This window comes from Mytilinidion resinicola (assembly GCF_010093595.1).
Source record: "Mytilinidion resinicola strain CBS 304.34 unplaced genomic scaffold BDZ99scaffold_30, whole genome shotgun sequence".
In the NCBI taxonomy this organism is placed as follows: Eukaryota; Fungi; Ascomycota; class Dothideomycetes; order Mytilinidiales; family Mytilinidiaceae; genus Mytilinidion; species Mytilinidion resinicola.
The window spans coordinates 432,774-453,848 of NW_022985466.1; the positions used below are offsets into that span (position 1 = coordinate 432,774).

At 35.1% G+C, this 21,075-nt stretch overlaps 8 protein-coding genes across 8 annotated transcripts; 5 read left to right on the top strand and 3 right to left on the bottom strand.

The window, feature by feature from the left end:
• Window positions 1-354: 354 nt before the first annotated feature.
• On the top strand, window positions 355-1,617 carry BDZ99DRAFT_454540 (uncharacterized protein). Its single transcript, XM_033718393.1, has one exon. It carries the CDS (start codon window positions 463-465, stop codon window positions 1,555-1,557), a length of 1,095 nt encoding a protein of 364 aa, XP_033569788.1. The 5' UTR covers window positions 355-462; the 3' UTR covers window positions 1,558-1,617.
• A 671-nt stretch (window positions 1,618-2,288) lies between these two features.
• Window positions 2,289-3,751, top strand: BDZ99DRAFT_200396 (uncharacterized protein). Its single transcript, XM_033713244.1, has 2 exons — window positions 2,289-2,312; window positions 2,381-3,751. The coding sequence occupies exon 2, from the start codon at window positions 2,594-2,596 to the stop codon at window positions 3,422-3,424; it is 831 nt and encodes a 276-aa protein (XP_033569789.1). The 5' UTR covers window positions 2,289-2,312; window positions 2,381-2,593; the 3' UTR covers window positions 3,425-3,751.
• Window positions 3,745-4,080, bottom strand: BDZ99DRAFT_527257 (uncharacterized protein; the record flags this gene model as incomplete). Its single annotated transcript, XM_033726226.1, has 1 exon — window positions 3,745-4,080. The coding sequence occupies one exon, from the start codon at window positions 4,078-4,080 to the stop codon at window positions 3,745-3,747; it is 336 nt and encodes a 111-aa protein (XP_033569790.1).
• A 2,459-nt stretch (window positions 4,081-6,539) lies between these two features.
• BDZ99DRAFT_400991 (uncharacterized protein) lies at window positions 6,540-6,707 on the bottom strand (the record flags this gene model as incomplete). The annotated part of the gene is made up of 1 exon (XM_033716200.1): window positions 6,540-6,707. A coding segment is annotated over one exon (168 nt), but the record flags the coding sequence as incomplete, so codon positions are not given.
• Window positions 6,708-9,087: 2,380 nt separating this feature from the next.
• Window positions 9,088-9,255, top strand: BDZ99DRAFT_400979 (uncharacterized protein; the record flags this gene model as incomplete). The annotated part of the gene is made up of 1 exon (XM_033716198.1): window positions 9,088-9,255. A coding segment is annotated over one exon (168 nt), but the record flags the coding sequence as incomplete, so codon positions are not given.
• A 2,664-nt stretch (window positions 9,256-11,919) lies between these two features.
• On the top strand, window positions 11,920-12,129 carry BDZ99DRAFT_401120 (uncharacterized protein; the record flags this gene model as incomplete). Its single annotated transcript, XM_033716211.1, has 1 exon — window positions 11,920-12,129. A coding segment is annotated over one exon (210 nt), but the record flags the coding sequence as incomplete, so codon positions are not given.
• A 2,722-nt stretch (window positions 12,130-14,851) lies between these two features.
• Window positions 14,852-15,019, top strand: BDZ99DRAFT_400969 (uncharacterized protein; the record flags this gene model as incomplete). The annotated part of the gene is made up of 1 exon (XM_033716196.1): window positions 14,852-15,019. A coding segment is annotated over one exon (168 nt), but the record flags the coding sequence as incomplete, so codon positions are not given.
• A 2,675-nt stretch (window positions 15,020-17,694) lies between these two features.
• BDZ99DRAFT_401011 (uncharacterized protein) lies at window positions 17,695-17,862 on the bottom strand (the record flags this gene model as incomplete). Its single annotated transcript, XM_033716203.1, has 1 exon — window positions 17,695-17,862. A coding segment is annotated over one exon (168 nt), but the record flags the coding sequence as incomplete, so codon positions are not given.
• Window positions 17,863-21,075: the final 3,213 nt, after the last annotated feature.

Consider the following 21,075-nt stretch of genomic DNA (forward strand, 5'->3'; position numbering starts at 1 on the left):
CAAGATCAGCCGCAATCTACACGCAATCTACAACACCATAATCTACACCGAACACTCGGCCGATTGTATATTGGAAGCCACCAAAAGCCACCATCAGCCTAATTGTACGCCGCCGGCAATTAGTGTGGCCTTAAAAACCTGTAGATTCAATCTACAGGCAATCTACAGGAGCGCGGACCGAACACGCCCTTAAGAAGTTGGAATTCGTGGCGAGGTAGAGGCCGTGCGGAGGAAAACGCCACCTGATCACGTGTCGGTTTAACTATAGCCTGGTTAGGACTAGCGGTAATCCGGTCGCTTTCCCCTTTACTTAGGCCGGCCTGGCGGGCATGGATCGTGTTCAGGAACCCCGCACGACTATTATTTCACATCTCCTCTTCCACTGCTAACCACACCGACCAAGCCGCAAGTCTTGACCAAATCGTACCGGAAACGGCGCGTCTTGTTTTGAAGTCGAACGCCATGACTGAGAGCAACTTTCTGGACGACGACATCTACCTTCACCTGTCGCACCGCCCACGCTACATTCTCAACGGTGTAATCTCAATTGACGATTCTACGAAGCCAGCGTCTACAATCATTCAACGCGAATGTCGATCTTCTCTAGGACAGCTTGACAACCTACCTCTTGAAATTCTACACGAGTCTCTCACATACTTGGATCTCCAGTCCCTATGGCGCCTATCTCGTGTCTCCCTGCGCGGCAAAGCTATTGTTGAATCTCTCCGTGAACATAGAAACCTCGTCACATCCGCAGGTTATACCTTCGAGATCCTGAATCGGGCGAGAATCCTTGGCCTACACTCTGTTACTACGCTTTATGCAGCCCTATACTCTAAGCGATGCATATCCTGCGACGCATATGGGCCATTCCTACTTCTGCTCTCTGCTGAGCGGTGCTGTTTTGGATGTCTGGCAGTTAACCAATCTCTCTGGATGATCTCATTACCGTTAGTTGGGGAGTGCTTCGGCCTCACAAAGCAGCAATTGAGGGCTCTGCCTATCATGAGGAGCATTCCCGGGAAGTATCGCGTCGCACACAGCGTATCCCACCAACGATCAATAAGGCTCACCACTGTTAAAGCCGCAAAAGAACTAGCTCTCAAGGTGCATGGGTCACTTGAGGCATTGGCGACGAAATTCCCTTTGGACGCCCGGAATATTGCAACTGTCAATAAGCTCGACACGTTGACATGGTATCGACAAGCGGAGTTGCGTCCACTTTCGCATGACCCTCTTACAATAAAAGATGTGGGAATCAGACCTCGTGATAACTTCTGCGGTATGGGTGCCATACCATTTCCATCACTGCTCAAAAACGGTACTGAGCAGGGCCTCTGGTGCCGAGGATGTGAATTCACCTATAAAACAGGAGTTGCGATAGAAGAGATGGACCCTAGCACGTTATCTGGTTTGGTACCCCAAGGTTGCGATGCTGATCAATTTCTATTAAGAATCCAGTACCGCGCTTGGTCCAAAGCAGACTTTCTCCAGCACGCGAAGCACTGTCATTCCACAGCTGCGGTTATTTCCCAGAAGTGGATAGGCTCGACATAGGAAGGATAGATTAATCAATCAATCAAATGTATTGCATTACTCTCCATGATCGGCAACCCGATTCACGTAACCCGATTCATTTGTAATTCTTTCTTATCGTATGCATGTCAACGTGACGATATTTAATTATCCCTTGTATGCGTGTCGAGGGCTGTTTTGGCGATGAAGAGGATGATCCACGTAGCTTGGTCGTGGATCGCGTCGTTGGGCCTCTCGATGCCAATTTGGAGGTAACAACAGTCGCATTGACGGGATAGAGCGTTGCGTTGAGGCCGTGAGGACGCAATGTCGTTGGGAGAAGTCGTTAGATGTTCTCCGAATGCGGTGGCAGGTATGGATGTAGCGGCCACGTGGCATATTATACCGATTAAACACAATGCCCGGCGTACGTTTATTATACCCTGCACACCTCACCCTCATTCCACGCAGCTCTCTGACTTCTACGCCCGCAAGTCGTATCACCTCTATATTTTTCACAGTTGACAGACACTGCAACGCATTGCAAAGGCATCAGAAAACCCTATGGATTTGTTTTGAGGGCCGATTTCAGCCTGAGGGAGTCAGTAAGGTATACATATACCTAACCAAGTACCCGTCGACATACTTGCATAACTTTCGCCACTGCCTTAGTCTTACGAAAGATGAGCGGACAACTCAGTGGAACGGATAATGGAGATGCTGGCCCACACCTCAGCCATCGAGGAGTATCCGATGTTTCATACGATGTCCAGTCAAATCCCTGCGAGGGGTACAAAGCTAAGTCACCAATGGCGTCCATGTTTGTACCCCGTCGTTTGTTGTAGCTTTATACTGACTGTGGCAGAACCTCCAGAAACTCAAGGTCATCGACTTTCCTAGGAATCCCCGCAGAGCTCCGGAACGAAAATCATGGCCTCGTTCTCGGACAAAAATTCGTGCATGTAGAAACGTATTGCGAGGCATGCTCCGATTCGGAATATAACCGCGGTAACGTTAGATACAAATACTGGCACCATGCGTGGAAGATGAATATGAGGCTAAAGCTCAAGCGGCGTGGATGCGTGACACGACCATGGACAAGGCGTTTTGGATGAATAGCATGAGCGAGACCGATACTAAGATTTTCAAGGACAAGATCCAAAACCCTCAAGTTCGTCACCAGGAGTGTTGGAGAGATGCTTCTAAGGATCTGGGGCTAGATAATCCTCTATTCCATGCATGCCGACAGACCTACGAAGAGACACAGTCGCTGCCATACAAATCCTACACGTTCTCGTTTAGGCTTGCGACGTCGCTGGAAAGGTGGCTCACAGAACTCTCGTCATGGCAGCGAATGGACATCAGGAAACTTCACATGGAATGGGCCGCTGAACACGCAGAGAATTATTCAACGGGGACATATGATTGGGACCGTGTCGGGAGCTCTCAGGTGACGGAGTGTCTCTCCAGATGCACCACTCTTCACTTGTCACTCGAACTTCACGCCTTTTTGCCTGGCACTGTTAGTCCCGAACACTTCGATAACCTTTTCAAACTACGAGCACTGGCTTTGAAAGAAGTCACCATAATTATCAAGCCCATCTTTCGCCCTAAATACTACGCCCTTCGAGATACGCGAGACGGCACTCGCTGGCAGAGTTGTTCTCAGCCTGAATTGATTATGGATCTTTTCTCGAACAGGATGGTCCCAATAAGCAAGTACCAACGACTTGCTCTACTAGACATTGCGCTTCTTGATGAGGACAGAGAGCAACTCATGACACTCCATGATACACAGTTCCTTATCGAAATCGTAAGGGCCTCTGATAATGTAATAGAGCATCTTGGTGTTCAAGGAATGAAAGATCTGGCCACACTCATGTCTAAAAACTTGCTCTCAAACTGGTGATTGAGCTAAACGTTATCGCAGAATTCGATCTAAGACGTCGAAGTAATAGCGGTCGAGTAGTCGATGTTCTTCTAGTCTAGAGAAGGTCATCGCTTAGTAGGAAGTTGAACTTAGTAGGAAGTTGAAGATACAAACAAAGGTGGTAGATGATCATTCCAAGACAAATCGCATCACGATGGAACACCAACCCTCTAAGGAATGAATTCCCATCATCTTACATGAACATGTTCTATACTTACCTCACCTCTACATTTCCATCTACACCTCATGCAATCTCACTCGGTCCCCTCATTTCTTCCCCACGCCCAAGAAATACCCTCTCAATGGTTCTCCTTCCACCTCTCAACCTCTATCCTCTGCTCCCTCTCAATCCTCTCCACCTCCGCCTCCGTGTGCGCAAACTCTTTCCCAGGACACCCACCCTGCCCACACTCTGTAACCTCATACAACCAATCCTTATTCCGACACTGCCTACCCGGCGTATGATACCCATCAAACGTATACCAATCGACATCAATAAAGCTCGTCTCAATCGAGTCATCTGCATAGCACTCAATAACCTGCTTCATGTAATCAAAGCAATGCGGCCAGTGCCCCCTATGCTCAGACACGTCCGTAAACACCGAATACCCGGCCTGCTTCCCTTCCTGAAGCATGCTTATTTTTGCACTGCCACAAACTCAGGTTCGGAAACTAAAACTAGGCGCCAACGAGGTGCTCAACTTATCCTGCATTGCCACAGCTCAATTTTGCTTACTCATGGTTAAAACTGCCAGCATTTTAGGTGTAAAACCGGAACTAGAATTTCACCCGCTCATGTAAGGTCACTTTCTCTTCGTGTGTTTATTATCAAGCGTAGTCTTAAGATCATACCTAGTGTTATTGTTGAGGCCAGAGGTCATAAAGGACTAACAAAGTTCGATTCATAAAGCCCATCGTTTCTGGCGGTAATTGCCTCCACTATCGTAGGGCGTTGTTAGTAAGGGTGACATTCCTAAATGCAGCAAGTGTCACCCTTGCTGAACTTATGGAAGCTATTGCAGCCTTGGCACAAATGTAAACATCCATTTTTAATTGAATTACTCATCCCTAGACCGTTTTCAATCCACTTACGTGCTGTCGAGGTGCATAGAAATGACAACCATCCCCTGCGAAGCTAAACTAAGCCTTTCTCCTAGCGTAATTTACCCAAGGCGTATTCGGTGTCCTTCTTGTACTTAGCGGGCGGCTGCATCTAACGAAAGAGATGGTAGAGCTGGCATAACGGGAATTTAATGCGATTGGCGGCGCCGTTTGCTCTCAGTGGTAGAAAGATTGGCGTGCGACACCCTTTCAGCAAATTCGGGAGATCGAGAGTAGCGCAGTCATGGCACAGAGTGTTGGAAAGTTGAGCGAGGTCTCCTTTGGACGAGGCTGACGAGGCTGGGGCCATTAGATGGTATCGGCATTCGAAGATTGATCGAGCGGATTTGCAACCACGGAGGAAACGCGATCTCGAGGATGTCCAAATAGTCCTAGCTAACGTGTCAAGAGATATAGCGGAGCTCCTTCCACCTCGTTCGGTCGAGTTCTTCTCTCGCAAACGTATGCGACTTGGTGACAGTAGCTCTCTAAAGCAACAAATTCAACGGATAACAGGTGTTCCTGCCTCGGCGCTCAAAGGAGCCCGTTTATCCGAGTTCAGCGTAGAGGAACAATTTTTGTAGATAGAACGCCGCTAGACAAGGGTTGCAGAAGATAAAGTATACTTATTATTAGGTATTTTAGACGTTAAGATCCCCTTTTACTATAGTAAAAGGGTAGTAAATATATCTAAAAGGGTCTAAAAGGTAATTAATAAGTAAGAAAAATATATTAAAGATTTGTATATTACTAATCCCAGCTATAATAAAAAGCGTATTAAAGAAACTAAAGGCGGACCTTTAGAGAACTTATACTACTAGATTTTTAAAAATTTTAACTTCTAAAAATAGCGTAATAACTAGCAGAGCTAACTGCTATAGATTAAAAGCGACCTTAGTAAATACAAAATAATACTGCTCTATAGTATTATTAATAAACTAGAAAAGTTAATAGCTAAGGTAATATAGGTAATTAGGTTATTACGTTTACCCTAGTTATTACGCTGGTTTAAGCTTTTATATATATTCTAAATCTATACACCTGCTAAGCTTTTTCTTAATATTCGGAAGCGTAATAACTAGGGTAAATATAATAACCTAATTACCTATATTAAATCTTCTATTATATTTCTTCTACTAAGCTAATATAAGTAATAGGGTTATTATAGTAAAGGTAGTTATTACGGTTTTTAGCGCCGGAGTGCGGGCTAATACCTCCGGACCTAGAATTTATATAAAAGTAGTATTATATACTATAACCACGCCGCCTTATATATACTGCCGCTAATTCTAAATAATTTAAAACTAACTACTACTATACCTTACTAGCCTTAGGCGCCTGGCTATAAAAACCGTATACTATAAGCTATTACTACCTAGAATAGAAAGCTATATAGATTATATAAAAACTAACGTATTCTACTACTAAGCCGGCTACTTTTCCTTAGTATAACCAACACTATATGCGCGCAGTTAATTTATTCGCAACCAGCTATAGAACTTATATACAATATACTTAGATTAGATTTAGAAAAAGCTTTTTAATCCTTTTTACACGTACGCGTATTATGCCCAGCCTCTCTATAGTTTCTACAGCGCTATTAAGCTAGTAGAGCCCTATTTACACTATTTCTACTACCTATTTTTTTCCGTGGATTAAATGCTCTAGATACTTTAGCAGCTATATATAATACTGCTGTACTATACTCTATTATACTGCTAGTCTAGATTTACTTTCTTTTATAACCTTTATACTTAGTTATTTCTACTAGTTGCTCTTTAAGCTCTTTAACCTGGGCTTTAATAAGTATATTTTTATATAGCATTTCTTCGGCTCCTTTAATAAGCTTTAAGAAGCCTTTTTAGGCGGTTATTAGTAACTATATAAAGGAATTACTTACTAGCCTTAACTATAATCTAAATTTATATATATTACTTAGGGTTTTTAATTACTATAGTATTTCTAGTAGAGGTGCTAGTAGTAGGGTTTATAACTATATATTAAGGCGATTAAGAACTACCTGCGCGTTAATAGGAACTAATCTAGAGGCCTTAAAGGCCTTCTTGCAGTTTTTATATATAAATATATTAAAAAACGCGTCTTTAAAGGCTAGTAGGAAGCCTTTTTTATTAATATAGTAGATGCGTCGGCGTGCTAAGTCTTATATATATTAAAAGTACTTTAGCTTTAATAGTAAGAAATATACTATATTAAGTGGCTAAAGTATATATAATAAATATGCAGGTATATAAAGGGTAAGAATTTATTATTTAATATAATAATCCTTAAAATCTTAGTTAAGGTGGCTCTTATAGCCGTCCAAAATTAGTAACCTATATAACCCTACCTAACGCGCCTTTATATATATATTAAAGTGCTTTAACTACTTAAAACTAAGCTTATTATTAGTCCAGCCGTTTTTAGAAATAGAGAGCTTCTAATTATATAGTATTTCTGCTTTCTTATACTATATAAAGATATAAACGCGTTTTTTATAGATAATAAATAGTAGGGTTATATATCCGGCAGCGCAGATGCTCTAGATAACTATAACCTATTCTTAGTTACCTAGTTAAATAAAATTAGGCTTTATATATCTTTCTAAACCTATAATAACCTTTATTATACTAATTATACCTATTTAAAAGCTAGTTTTATTAAAGTTATAGATATTATCTAGGTGGACGCTATACTTAGCTATAGTTTCTTATATAAAAGTAAACTATATATTAATAACCTCTAGGTCTTCCTAAAGTATTCTCTAGCAGTTCTTTACCTAATTAAAAGCTATTTTAAGCTTCTTTATATAAGATATAAACTATTAAGTCTAGTTTTTACCTACTAGTATTCTACTATACGCAGCTAGTACTTTATCTACTATATCTGCCACCTTATATAACCGGGGTGCAAATCTTTATAAGTTTAGGTTAAGGATATATTATATAATTGTGTGCTCTTTAGTTATAGTAAGCTTTAGGCAGTTTAGTTATAATTAAGGTTAAAATATAATTCTATAGAGCTAATTAGAAAGCCGCTAATATTATATATTAAAGGCTGCTGCAGCGCGTTATATAGTCCTAAATTAACTAGAGGTAAAGGCTTAAAGCGCGAGATTAATACTGCCTTTTTACTAAAATAGATAATTGCTGTGTTGTTAATATATTACTATATAAATATAGTATTAGTTATACTAAGGAAAAGTAGCCGGCTTAGTAGTTTGGCCGGCTTAGTAATAGAATACGTTATATAAGATTTTATAATATTAATCTACTACTAATTTAGTAAGAAAAATATAATATAGTTATTCTAATAAGCTATTAGAAATTAAAGCTAAAGGGAGTTCTAATAGGCTTTCTAAGGCACTTAAAGTAATTATACGCAATTATAAAGCCCTTTAGGCAGCGGTAGTAGTATTATAGTAGGTTAAATCTTTCCTATAACTTTTAACCTTAGATTATAATATATTCCACTACTAAGCCGGCTAAACCACCGAGCCGGCCACTTTTCCTTGGTATAACCAACACTATATTTACACAGCAATGCATTAACAACGCAGCGATTATCTATTTTAGCAAGAAGGCAGTATTAATCTCGCGCTTTAAGCCTTTACCTCTGGTTAATTTAGGACTATACAACGCGCTGTAGCAGCCTTTAATATACGACATCAGCGGCTCTCTAATCGGCTCCACGGAATCACGTTTCAACCTTAATCACGACCAAACTGCCTAAAGCTCACTGCGACCGAAGAGCATACAATTATATAATATATCCTTAACCTAGACTTGTAAGGATTTGCGCCCCGGTTGTGTAAGGTGGCAGATATAGCAGATAAAGTACTAGCTGCGCGTGGTGGGATACTAGTAGGCAAGAACTAGACTTAACAGTTTATATCTTATATAAAGGAGCTTAAAATAGCTTTTAATTAGGTAAAAAACTGCTAGAGAATACTTTAGGAAGACCTAGAGGTTATTAATATATAGTTTACTCTTATGTAAGAAACTATAGCTAAGTATAGCATCTACCTAGATAATATCTATAACTTTAACAAGACTGGCTTTTAAATAGGTATAATTAGTATAATAAAGGTTATTACAGGTTTAGAGAAATATATAAGGCCTAATTTTATTTAACTAGGCAACTAAGAGTAGGTTATAGTTATCTAGAGCATCTGCGCTGCCGGATATATAACCCTACTATTTATTATCTATAAAGAACGCGTTTATATCTCTATATAGTATAAGGAAGCAGAAATACTATATAATTAGAAGCTCTCTATTTCTAAGAACGGCTAGACTAATAATAAGCTTAGTTTTAAGTAGTTAAAGCACTTTAATATATATATAAAGGCGCGTTAGGTAGGGTTATATAGGTTGCTAATTTTAGACGGCTATAAAAGCCACCTTAACTAAGATTTTAAGGATTATTATATTAAATAATAAATTTTTACCCTCTATATACCTGCGTATTTATTATATATACTTTAGCTACTTAATATAGTATGCTTCTCGCTATTAAAGCTAAAGTACTCTTAACGCATATAAGACTTAGCACGCCGACGCGTTTACTATATTAATAAAGAAGGCTTTCTACTAGCCTTTAAAAACGCGTTTTTTAATATATTTATATATAAGAACTATAAGAAGGCCTTTAAGGCCTCTAGATTAGTTCCTATTAATATACAGGTAGTTTTTAATCGCCTTAATATATAGTTATAGACCCTACTACTAGCACCTTTACTAGAAATACTATAGTAATTAAAGACCCTAAGTAATATATATAAATTTAGATTACAGTTAAGGCTAGTAAGTAATTCCTTTATACGGTTACTAACAACCGCCTAAAAAGGCTTCTTAAAGCTTATTAAAGGAGCTAAAGAAATGCTATATAAAAATATACTTATTAAAGCCCGGGTTAAAAAGCTTAAAGAGCAACTAGCAGAAATAACCAAGCGTAAAGGTTGTAAAAGAAAGCGAATCCAGACTAGCGGTATAATAGAGTATAGTACAGCAGCGTTGTATATAGCTGCTAAAGTGTCTAAAGCATCTAATCCACGGAAAAAGGTAGGTAGTAGAGATGGTGCAAATAGGGCTCTACTAGCTTAACGGCGCTGTAGAAACTATAGAGAGGCTGGGCATAATACGCGTACATGTAAAAAGGATTAAGAAGCTTCTTTTAAATCTAATCTAAGTGTGTTATATATAAGTTCTATAGCTAGTTGCAAATAAATTAACTGCGCGCATATAGTGTTAGTTGTGCCAAGGAAAAGTAGCCGGCTCGGTGGTTTGGCCGGCTTAGTAGTGGAATACGTTATTCGTAATAATAATAATAATAACACCTATAATAATAATATAACTAAAAGCCTTTTCTTAATATATATAAAAGCGTTATAAGCGCACTTAATAAAGTATAATAAATATAAAGCGCCTTATAAAGTTAGCCCTTTAATACCCTTAGTATAGATTTCTTCTAGGCTATAGTTATATATATTAATAACGCGTTTTTTAGACTTATAAATGCTAAGAAAGAACTCTACTATATATAAAAAACTATAGATAAATAGAACTATATATTAAAGTTTTACTATATAAATATTAGGTAGATAAACGTATTAATTACGCTAGCAGGAAGAACGGCCGACCCGCTCCGGCTATATACTTATAAGCTCTAATTATAATATAGAAGTATTTATATAATAAAAAATTATATGCCTGGAAGTATAGTAGTAGGTAGCGCTTTATCGGATTTATAAGGTAGGGTAAACTTTATTAGAAACCTAATAATAATCTCTACTATTTTAATACTTACTTATTCTACTTTAACCCTTATATTATATATTAGCCTATAGCAAAGCATTATATAACAGATATTTTAGTATTATAAAATAATATATTTTTTAAATACTTATTTAACACTATACTATATTTAGTAAGGTGGATAAGTAACCCTTATTTTCTAATATAGGGTAAAAATTCCAATAGAAAGTTTAGGTAGAAGCCGATTTTATAAGCAACTGTATAGTAACTTACGCCCGGTAGATAAATAAAAAGCTTTTTTTTTAGTATCCCTCTATTTATAGGCTTTTCTAGGCCTTATTTTCGGCCCCTCTATTTTTAGCCCCTATCTTTTTTTAGAGCTTTTAACCTAAATCTAGGCTCTACTATTATTATATAATATAGTACTTTAGGCTTTATAAAAAGAAATTAGAACTTTATAAAGAAAAACTTATTTATAGCTATCTATCTATCTATTTATTAATATAAGTATTAATTTATTTTACTATTTTCTTTTATAACGTATTCTACTACTAAGCCGGCCAAACTACTAAGCCGGCTACTTTTCCTTAGTACAACCAACACTATATTTACACAGCAATATATTAACAACGCAGCAATTATCTATCTTAGTAAGAAGGCAGTATTAATCTCGCGCTTTAAGCCTTTACCTCTGGTTAATTTAGGACTATATAACGCGCTGCAGCAGCCTTTAATATACGATATTAGCAGCTCTCTAATCGGCTCCACGGAATTATATTTCAACCTTAATTACAACTAAACTGCCTAAAGCTTACTGCAACCGAAGAGCATATAATTATATAATATATCCTTAACCTAAACTTGCAAGGATTTGCGCCCCGGTTATATAAGGTGGCAGATATAGCAGATAAAGTACTAGCTGCGTATAGTAGGACACTAGTAGGCAAGAACTAGACTTAACAGTTTATATTTTATATAAAAAAGCTTAAAATAGCTTTTAATCGGGTAAAAAACTGCTAGAAAATACTCTAGGAAGACCTAGAGGTTATTAATATATAGTTTACTCTTATATAAGAGACTATAGCTAAGTATAGCGTCTACCTAAATAATATCTATAACTTTAATAAAACTAGCTTTTAAATAGGTATAATTAGTATAATAAAGGTTATTACAGGTTTAGAGAAATATATAAGGCCTAATCTTATTTAACTAGGCAACCGAGAGTAGGTTATAGTTATCTAGAGCATCTGCGCTGCCGGATATACAACCCTACTATTTATTATTTATAAAGGACGCGTTTATATCTCTATATAGTATAAAGAAGTAGAAATACTATATAATTAGAAGCTCTCTATCTCTAAAAACGGCTGGACTAATAATAAGCTTAGTTTTAAGTAGTTAAAGCACTTTAACACGTATATAAAGGCGCGTTAAGTAGGGTTATATAGGTTGCTAATTTTGGACGGCTATAAAAGCCACCTTAACTAAGATTTTAAGGATTATTATATTAAACAACAAATCCTTACCCTCTATATACCTGCGCATTTATTATATATACTTTAGCTACTTAATATAGTGTGCTTCTTACTATTAAAGCTAAAGTACTTTTAATATATATAAGACTTAGCACGCCGATGCATCTACTATATTAATAAAAAAGGCTTTCTACTAGCCTTTAAAAATGCATTTTTTAATATATTTATATATAAGAACTGTAAGAAGGCCTTTAAGGCCTCTAGATTAGTTCCTATTAATACGCAGGTAGTTTTTAATCGCCTTAATATACAGTTACGGACCTTACTACTAGCACCTCTACTAGAAATACTATAGTAATTAAAGACCCTAAGTAATATATATAAATTTAGATTATAGTTAAGGCTAGTAAGCAATTCCTTTATACAGTTACTAATAACCGCCTAAAAAGGCTTTTTAAAGCTTATTAAAGGAGCTAAAAAGATGCTATACAAAAATATACTTATTAAAGCCCGGGTTAAAAAGCTTAAAAAGCAACTAGCAGAGATAACTAAGCGTAAAGGTTGTAAAAGAAAGCGAATCCAGACTGGCAGTATAATAGAGTATAGTACAGCAGCGTTATATATAGCTGCTAAAGTGTCTAGAGCATCTAATCCACGGAAAAAGATAGGTAGTAGAGATGGTGCAAATAGGGCTCTACTAGCTTAACGGCGCTGTAGAAACTATAGAAAGGCTGGGCATAATACGCGTATATATAAAAAGGATTAAGAAGCTTCTTCTAAATCTAATCTAAGTGTATTGTATACAAGTTCTATAGCTGGTTGCGAATAAATTAACTGCGCGTATATGGTGTTGGTTGTGCCAAGGAAAAGTGGCCGGCTTAGTGGTTTAGCCGGCTCGGTGGTGGAATACGTTAATATTATTATTATTAAGTTTTATTATACTAATTTAGTTCCTATAGAAGTTTATATAGTAGTTCCTATAAAAGTCTATATAGTAGTTCCTATAGAAGTCTATATAGTAGTTCCTATAAAAGTCTATATAGTAGTTCCTATAGAAGTTTATATAGTAGTTCTATTTAAGCTAAGTATATAAGGAGAAACTATTTATACTAGGCAGTATTTAGATAAAAACCTTACTTTCTATAGTATATAGCGCTGTGCGCTTTTTATACTAATATATAACTATTAGAAATATATAGCAACTCTATTAAGCCGGCTATAGAATAAGCTATTATAGTATATTATTATAAATCCTTCTAAAGTCTAAAGTTAGGTTATTCTCTTAGGTTTAGGTTAATTTAATTAGATTCCGAAAATATAAGCTAGTTTATAATTAGCGTAAAAGTATACTTATAGATAGTACGCGTGTATACTTTTCTATAAAGCTAGGGGTTAAAGTAAATAGTTAGTAGGTTACTATATATATACTATAGGTAGGGCTGTTCTATACTTAGAAGTAGGCTTAAGGGTAAAGCGCCCTAAATAAGTAGATTAATATAAAATAGAAGGGTTAAGGCGTTAAAGCTATATAGATATATTGCGGGTGTATAAGCAGACTACTATAGTAAGGAAAAGCTGCTTAAAATAGAAGTACTATAGTAAAATAGGTAGGTTAGTATAAAATTAGCGGATTTACCCTAGCAGCAGGGCGGTGTAAAGTAGGGCTATAGTTAAATAGGTGGATTATTATTAAATAGAGGGGTTTTTTATAGTATATTCTACTACTAAGCCGGCTAAACTACTAAGCCGGCTACTTTTCCTTAGTATAACTAATACTATATTTACACAGTAATATATTAATAATATAGCGATTATCTATTTTAGTAAAAAGGCAGTATTAATCTTATATTTTAAGCTTTTACTTCTAGTTAATTTAGAACTATATAACGCGCTATAGCAGCCTTTAACGTACGATATTAGCGGCTCTCTAATTAGCTCTATAAAGTTACGTTTTAACCTTAATTACGACTAAACTGCCTAAAGCTTACTGCAACCGAAAAGTATATAATTATATAATATATCCTTAACCTAGACTTATAAGGATTTGCGCCCCGGTTATATAAGGTGGTAAATATAGTAGATAAAGTACTAGCTATATATAGTAGGATACTAGTAGGTAAAAACTAGACTTAACAGTTTATATTTTATATAAAGAAGCTTAAAATAGCTTTTAATTAGGTAAAGAACTACTAGAGAATATTCTAGGAAAACCTAGAGGTTATTAATATATAGTTTACTTTAGAAGGACGACTGCAAAACCCGAACAGATTTAGGAAAACGTATTACAATAGCTTATTCTATAGTAGACTTAATAGATCTACTATATATCCCTAATAGCTATATAATAACGAAAAGAGCGCTTAGCGCTATACACCGCAGAGGACGGGGTTTTCATCCGAACGCTGTATAGCAGCAAACGGTTTCTCCTTATAAACTAGCCTAGATAGAACAGCTGTATAAACCCTAACGGGAGCTACACCAGCGTAATAGAATTTAATAATAATAATAATATATAGTTTACTTTTATATAAGAAACTATAGCTAAGTATAGTATTTACCTAGATAATATCTATAACTTTAATAAAACTAGCTTTTAAATAGGTATAATTAGTATAATAAAGGTTATTATAGGTTTAGAAAAATATATAAGGCCTAATCTTATTTAACTAGGCAATTAAAAGTAGGTTATAGTTATCTAGAGCATCTGCGCTGCCGGATATATAACCCTACTATTTATTATCTATAAAGAACGCGTTTATATCTCTATATAGTATAAAAAAGCAGAGATACTATATAATTAGAAGCTTTCTATTTCTAAGAACGGCTGGACTAATAATAAGCTTAGTCTTAAGTAGTTAAAGCACTTTAACACGTATATAAAGGAGCGTTAGGTAGGGTTATATAGGTTGCTGATTTTAGACGGCTATAAAAGCTATCTTAACTAAGATTTTAAGAATTATTATATTAAATAATAAATTCTTACCCTCTATATACCTGCGTATTTATTATATATACTTTAGCTACTTAATATAGTATACTTCTCGCTATTAAAGCTAAAGTACTTTTAACGTATATAAAACTTAGCACGCCGACGCGTCTACTATATTAATAAAAAAGGCTTTCTACCAGCCTTTAAAAATGCGTTTTTTAACGTGTTTATATATAAAAACTATAAGAAGGCCTTTAAGGCCTCTAGATTAGTTCCTATTAACGCGCAGGTAGTTTTTAATCGCCTTAATATATAGTTACGGACCCTACTACTAGCACCTCTACTAAAAACACTATAGTAATTAAAAACCCTAAGTAATATATACGAATTTAGATTATAGTTAAGGCTAGTAAGTAATTCCTTTATATAGTTACTAATAACCGCCTAAAAAGGCTTCTTAAAGCTTATTAAAGGAGCCGAAGAAATACTACACAAAAATATACTTATTAAAGCCCGGGTTAAAAAGCTTAAAAAGTAACTAGTAGAAATAACTAAGCGTAAAAGTTGTAAAAAAAAGCAAATCTAGACTAGCAGTATAATAGAGTATAGTATAGCAGCGTTATATATAGCTGCTAAAGTATTTAGAGCATTTAATCTACGGAAAAAAATAGGTAATAGAAATAGTGTAAATAGGGCTCTACTAGCTTAACGGCGCTATAGAAACTATAGAGAGGCTAGGTATAATACGCGTATATATAAAAAGGATTAAGAAGCTTCTTCTAAATCTAATCTAAGTATATTATATATAAGTTCTATAGCTAGTTGTAAATAAATTAACTGCGCGTATATAGTATTAGTTATGCTAAGGAAAAGTAGCCGGCTTAGTAGTTTAGCCGGCTTAGTAGTGGAATACGTTATAGCTTTTATATTAATAAACTTATAGGCTTTTATAAAGTATATTAGGTAGTATTTATCTAGCGTAAAAACTACTCTATACTTTTTTACCTACTTTATATACTAGTTATACGCCTATTTAATAGTTCTATAGTTTTTTTCTATATTTTTACTATAATATATTCTACTACTAAGCTGGCTAAACTACTAAGCCGGCTACTTTTCCTTAGTATAACTAATACTATATACGCGCAGTTAATTTATTTACAACTAGCTATAGAACTTATATATAATATACTTAGATTAGATTTAGAAAAAGCTTTTTAATTCTTTTTACACGTACACGTATTATACCTAGCCTTTTTATAGTTTCTATAGCGCTGTTAAGCTAATAAAGCCCTATTTATACTATTTTTACTACCTACCTTTTTCTATAGATTAGATACTCTAGATACTTTAGCAGCTATATATAATACTGCTGTACTATACTCTATTATACTACTAGTCTAGATTTGCTTTCTTTTATAACCTTTACGCTTAGTTATTTCTACTAGTTACTTTTTAAGCTTTTTAACCCGGGCTTTAATAAGTATATTTTCGTGTAGTATTTTTTCGGCTCCTTTAATAAGCTTTAAGAAGCCTTTTTAGGCGGTTATTAGTAACTATATAAAGGAATTACTTACTAGCCTTAACTATAATCTAAATTTATATATATTACTTAGGGTTTTTAATTACTATAGTATTTCTAGTAGAATTGCTAGTAGTAGGGTTTATAACCGTATATTAAGGCGATTAAAAACTACCTACGCGTTAATAGGAACTAATCTAGAGGCCTTAAAGGCCTTCTTATAGTTTTTATATATAAATATATTAAAAAACGCGTTTTTAAAGGCTAGTAAAAAGCCTTCTTTATTAATATAGTAAACGCGTCGGCGTACTAAGTTTTATATATATTAAGAGTACTTTAGCTTTAATAGTAAAAAGTATACTATATTAAGTAGCTAAAGTATATATAATAAATGCGTAGGTATATAAAGGGTAACGTATTCCACTACCGAGCCGGCTAAACCACCGAGCCGGCCAAACCACCGAGCCGGCCACTTTTCCTTGGCACAACCAACACCATGTGCGCGCAGTTAATTTATTCGCAACCAGCTATAGAACTTGTGTACAACACACTTAGATTAGATTTAGAAGAAGCTTCTTAATCCTTTTTATATATACGCGTATTATGCCCAGCCTCTCTACAGTTTCCATAGCGCCGTTAAGCTAGTAGAGCCCTATTTACACCATCTCTACTACCCACCTTTTTCTATAGATTAAATGCTCTAGACACTTTAGCAGCTATATATAACGCTGCTGTACTATACTCTATTATACCGCCAGTCTGGATTTGCTTTCTTTTATAACCTTTACGCTTGGTTATCTCTGCTAGTTGCTCTTTAAGCTCTTTAACCCGGGCTTTAATAAGCATATTTTTATATAACGTAGTCGGCAAGCTAGTGGGCCATGCAAGCTAGTGGGCCACCCAATTATTGGTGCGATTTAGACCTTTTAGCACCCCAGCAATCTTAACAATCACAGAATATTCCAGGTTATAACTTAGGATAATAATATCCGTGGTTATTTTAATATTATCTGTTAATTTTTTAGATCTCTTAATAGCCCTGTTTAGCCGCAGTAAAATATTGCCTAGTTTTGGCCCCTAAAATCAAGTAATACCTATAATATAATAGGATTACGCTGCTATACTGCTCTAAATATTCTTTTAGCTATTAAAATAAGCTAGATAGTATATGCAATCTTAAAGCTATACTTTATATCTCGTGGTTATTAAGATTGCTGGGGTGCTAAAAGGTCTAAATCGCACCAAAAATTGGGTGGCCTACTAGCTTGCATGGCCTACTAGCTTGCCGACTACGTTAGCATTTCTTCGGCTCCTTTAATAAGCTTTAAGAAGCCTTTTTAGGCGGTTATTAGTAACTATATAAAGGAATTACTTACTAGCCTTAACTATAATCTAAATTTATATATATTGCTTAGGGTTTTTAATTGCTATAGTGTTTCTAGTAGGGGTGCTAGTAGTAGGGTCCGTAACTATATATTAAGGCGATTAAAAACTACCTGCGTGTTAATAGGAACTAATCTAGAGGCCTTAAAGGCCTTTTTATAGTTCTTATATATAAATATATTAAAAAACGCGTCTTTAAAGGCTAGTAGGAAGCCTTCTTTATTAATATAGTAGACGCGTCGGCGTGCTAAGTCTTATATATATTAAGAGTACTTTAGCTTTAATAGCGAGAAGCATACTATATTAAGTAGCTAAAGTATATATAATAAATGCGCAGGTATATAGAGGGTAAGGATTTATTATTTAACGTAATAATCCTTAAAATCTTAGTTAAGGTGGCTTTTATAGCCGTCTAAAATTAGCAACCTATATAACCCTACCTAACGCGCCTTTATATATATATTAAAGTGCTTTAACTACTTAAAACTAAGCTTATTATTAGTCCAGCCGTTCTTAGAGATAGAGAGCTTCTAATTATATAGTATTTCTGCTTCCTTATACTATATAGAGATATAAACGCGTTTTTTATAGATAATAAATAGTAGGGTTATATATCCGGCAGTATAGATGCTCTAGATAACTATAACCCACTCTCGGTTGCCTAGTTAAATAAGATTAGGCCTTATATATTTCTCTAAACCTGTAACAACCTTTATTATACTAATTATACCTATTTAAAAGCCAGTTTTATTAAAGTTATAGATATTATCTAGGTGGATGCTATACTTAGCTATAGTCTTTTGCATAAGAGTAAACTATATATTAATAACCTCTAGGTCTTCCTAGAGTATTTTCTAGCGGTCCTTTACCCGATTAAAAGCTATTTTAAGCTCCTTTATATAAGATATAAACTGTTAAGTCTAGTTCTTGCCTACTAGTGTCCTACTACGCGCAGCTAGTACTTTATCTGCTATATCTGCCACCTTACACAACCGGGGCGCAAATCCTCGCGAGTCTAGGTTAAGGATATATCGTATAATCGTGTGCTCTTCGGTCGCAGTAAGCTTTAGGCAGTTTAGTTGTAATTAAGGTCGAAATATAATTCCGTGGAGCCGATTAGAGAGCCGCTGATATTGTACGTTAAAGGCTGCTGCAGCGCGTTGTATAGTCCTAAATTAACCAGAGGTAAAGGCTTAAAGCGCGAGATTAATACTGCCTTCTTACTAAGATAGATAATCGCTGCGTTGTTGATGTATTGCTGTGTGAATATAGTGTTGGTTGTGCTAAGGAAAAGTGGCCGGCTCGGTGGTTTGGCCGGCTCGGTGGTGGAATACGTTAAGGATTTATTATTTAATATAATAATTTTTAAAATCTTAGTTAAGGTGGCTTTTATAGCCGTCCAAAATTAGCAACCTATATAATCCTATTTAACGCGCCTTTATATATATGTTAAAGTGCTTTAACTACTTAAAACTAAGCTTATTATTAGTCCAGCCGTTTTTAGAAATAGAAAGCTTTTAATTATATAGTATTTCTACTTTTTTATACTATATAGAGATATAAACGCGTTTTTTATAGATAATAAATAGTAGGGTTATATATCCGGCAGCGCAGATACTCTAGATAACTATAACCTATTCTTAGTTACCTAATTAAATAAAATTAGGCCTTATATATTTCTCTAAACCTATAATAACCTTTATTATACTAATTATATCTATTTAAAAACTAGTTTTATTAAAGTTATAGATATTATCTAGGTAAATACTATACTTAGCTATAGTTTTTTATATAAAAGTAAACTATATATTAATAACCTTTAGGTCTTCCTAAAGTATTCTCTAGCAGTTTTTTACCTAATTAAAAGCTATTTTAAGCTCCTTTATATAAGATATAAACTATTAAGTCTAGTTTTTACCTACTAGTATCCTACTATATACAGCTAGTACTTTATCTGCTATATCTGCCACCTTATATAACTAGGGCGCAAATCCTTATAAGTTTAGGTTAAGAATATATTATATAATTATATACTTTTCGGTTATAGTAAGCTTTAAGTAGTTTAGTTATAATTAAGATTAAAATATAATTCTATAGAGCTAATTAGAGAGCCGCTAATATTATATATTAAAGGCTGCTGCAGCGCGTTATATAGTCCTAAATTAACTAGAAGTAAAGGCTTAAAGCGCAAGATTAATACTGCCTTTTTACTAAAATAGATAATTACTGCGTTATTAATATATTGCTGTATAAATATAGTATTAGTTATACTAAGGAAAAGTAGCCGGCTTAGTAGTTTAGCTAGCTTAGTAGTAGAATATATTATATAAAAATATTTATATTATTAATAAACCTATAGGCTATTATATTACTATACTATAGTATTAGTAAAAGTATACTAGTAAAAAAAAGGAAAAGTATTAGTAATAGAAAAAAGCTCTGCAGTATTTTTATAGTAACTATAATAGGTTCTGCTATAAAGTTTTTAATAGTAAGCCTTATTATTATTATTATTAAATTCTATTACGCTAGTATAGCTTTTATTAGGGTTTATATAGCTATTCTATCTAGGCTAGTTTATAAGGAAAAACCGTTTACTACTATACAGCGTTTAGATAAAAACCCCGTCTTCTGCGGTATATAGCGCTAAGCGCTCTTTTTATTATTATATAGCTATTAAGGATATATAGTAGATTTATTAAGTCTACTATAGAATAAGCTATTATAATGCGTTTTCCTAAATCTGTCCGGGTTTTACAGTCCAGGTATATTATATTTAGCTAGCTAAATATATAGCAAGTTGTAAATATAAAGCTACCTACCTAGCTTTCTTACTATAGTTTTCTATATAGAGTGCTTCTATAGTATCCGGCCTAGATTAAACTATCTCCCGCCTGTATATACCTAATTTACTTCTTAAGCCTATTTTATAGCTTACCTCTGCCTTTTAATAAACCGACACGCGTATCCGTTTTTTCGGGCTATATAAATAGTATTACTAGTAAGGTGTTAATCCTCCTCCCTATACGATGGCCGCTAGTAAAACAGGAAGGCCGTAAAGAATATATATACTTCCCGTTCTGCAGAGGCGCTGTATAGGCCTAGCCCGCGCAGCCGTATAAAATAGAAAGTATGCACGTATACCCCCTACTATATCCTTGCTATATAAAGGCACTATATAAGCCGGAGCTTATACAGCCGTATATAAAAGGACTAAAATAGGAAAAATATATATATACTTTATATACTTCCTATTCTACTAGCGCCTATTATAAGTCTACCAGGCATCCGTAAAGGCCTGGAGCTAACTATTGCTGCTATTATATACCACGCCCTATAGCCGCCAGCCCGGGCACTAGCAGCCTTTTCGCGTTACCTATAACGTTTTTATAATAATAGGCCGACCGTATCTTGCAAATAAAAGGTTACTATAATAACTTAACGCCGCGCAGCTATTACCCCTTATT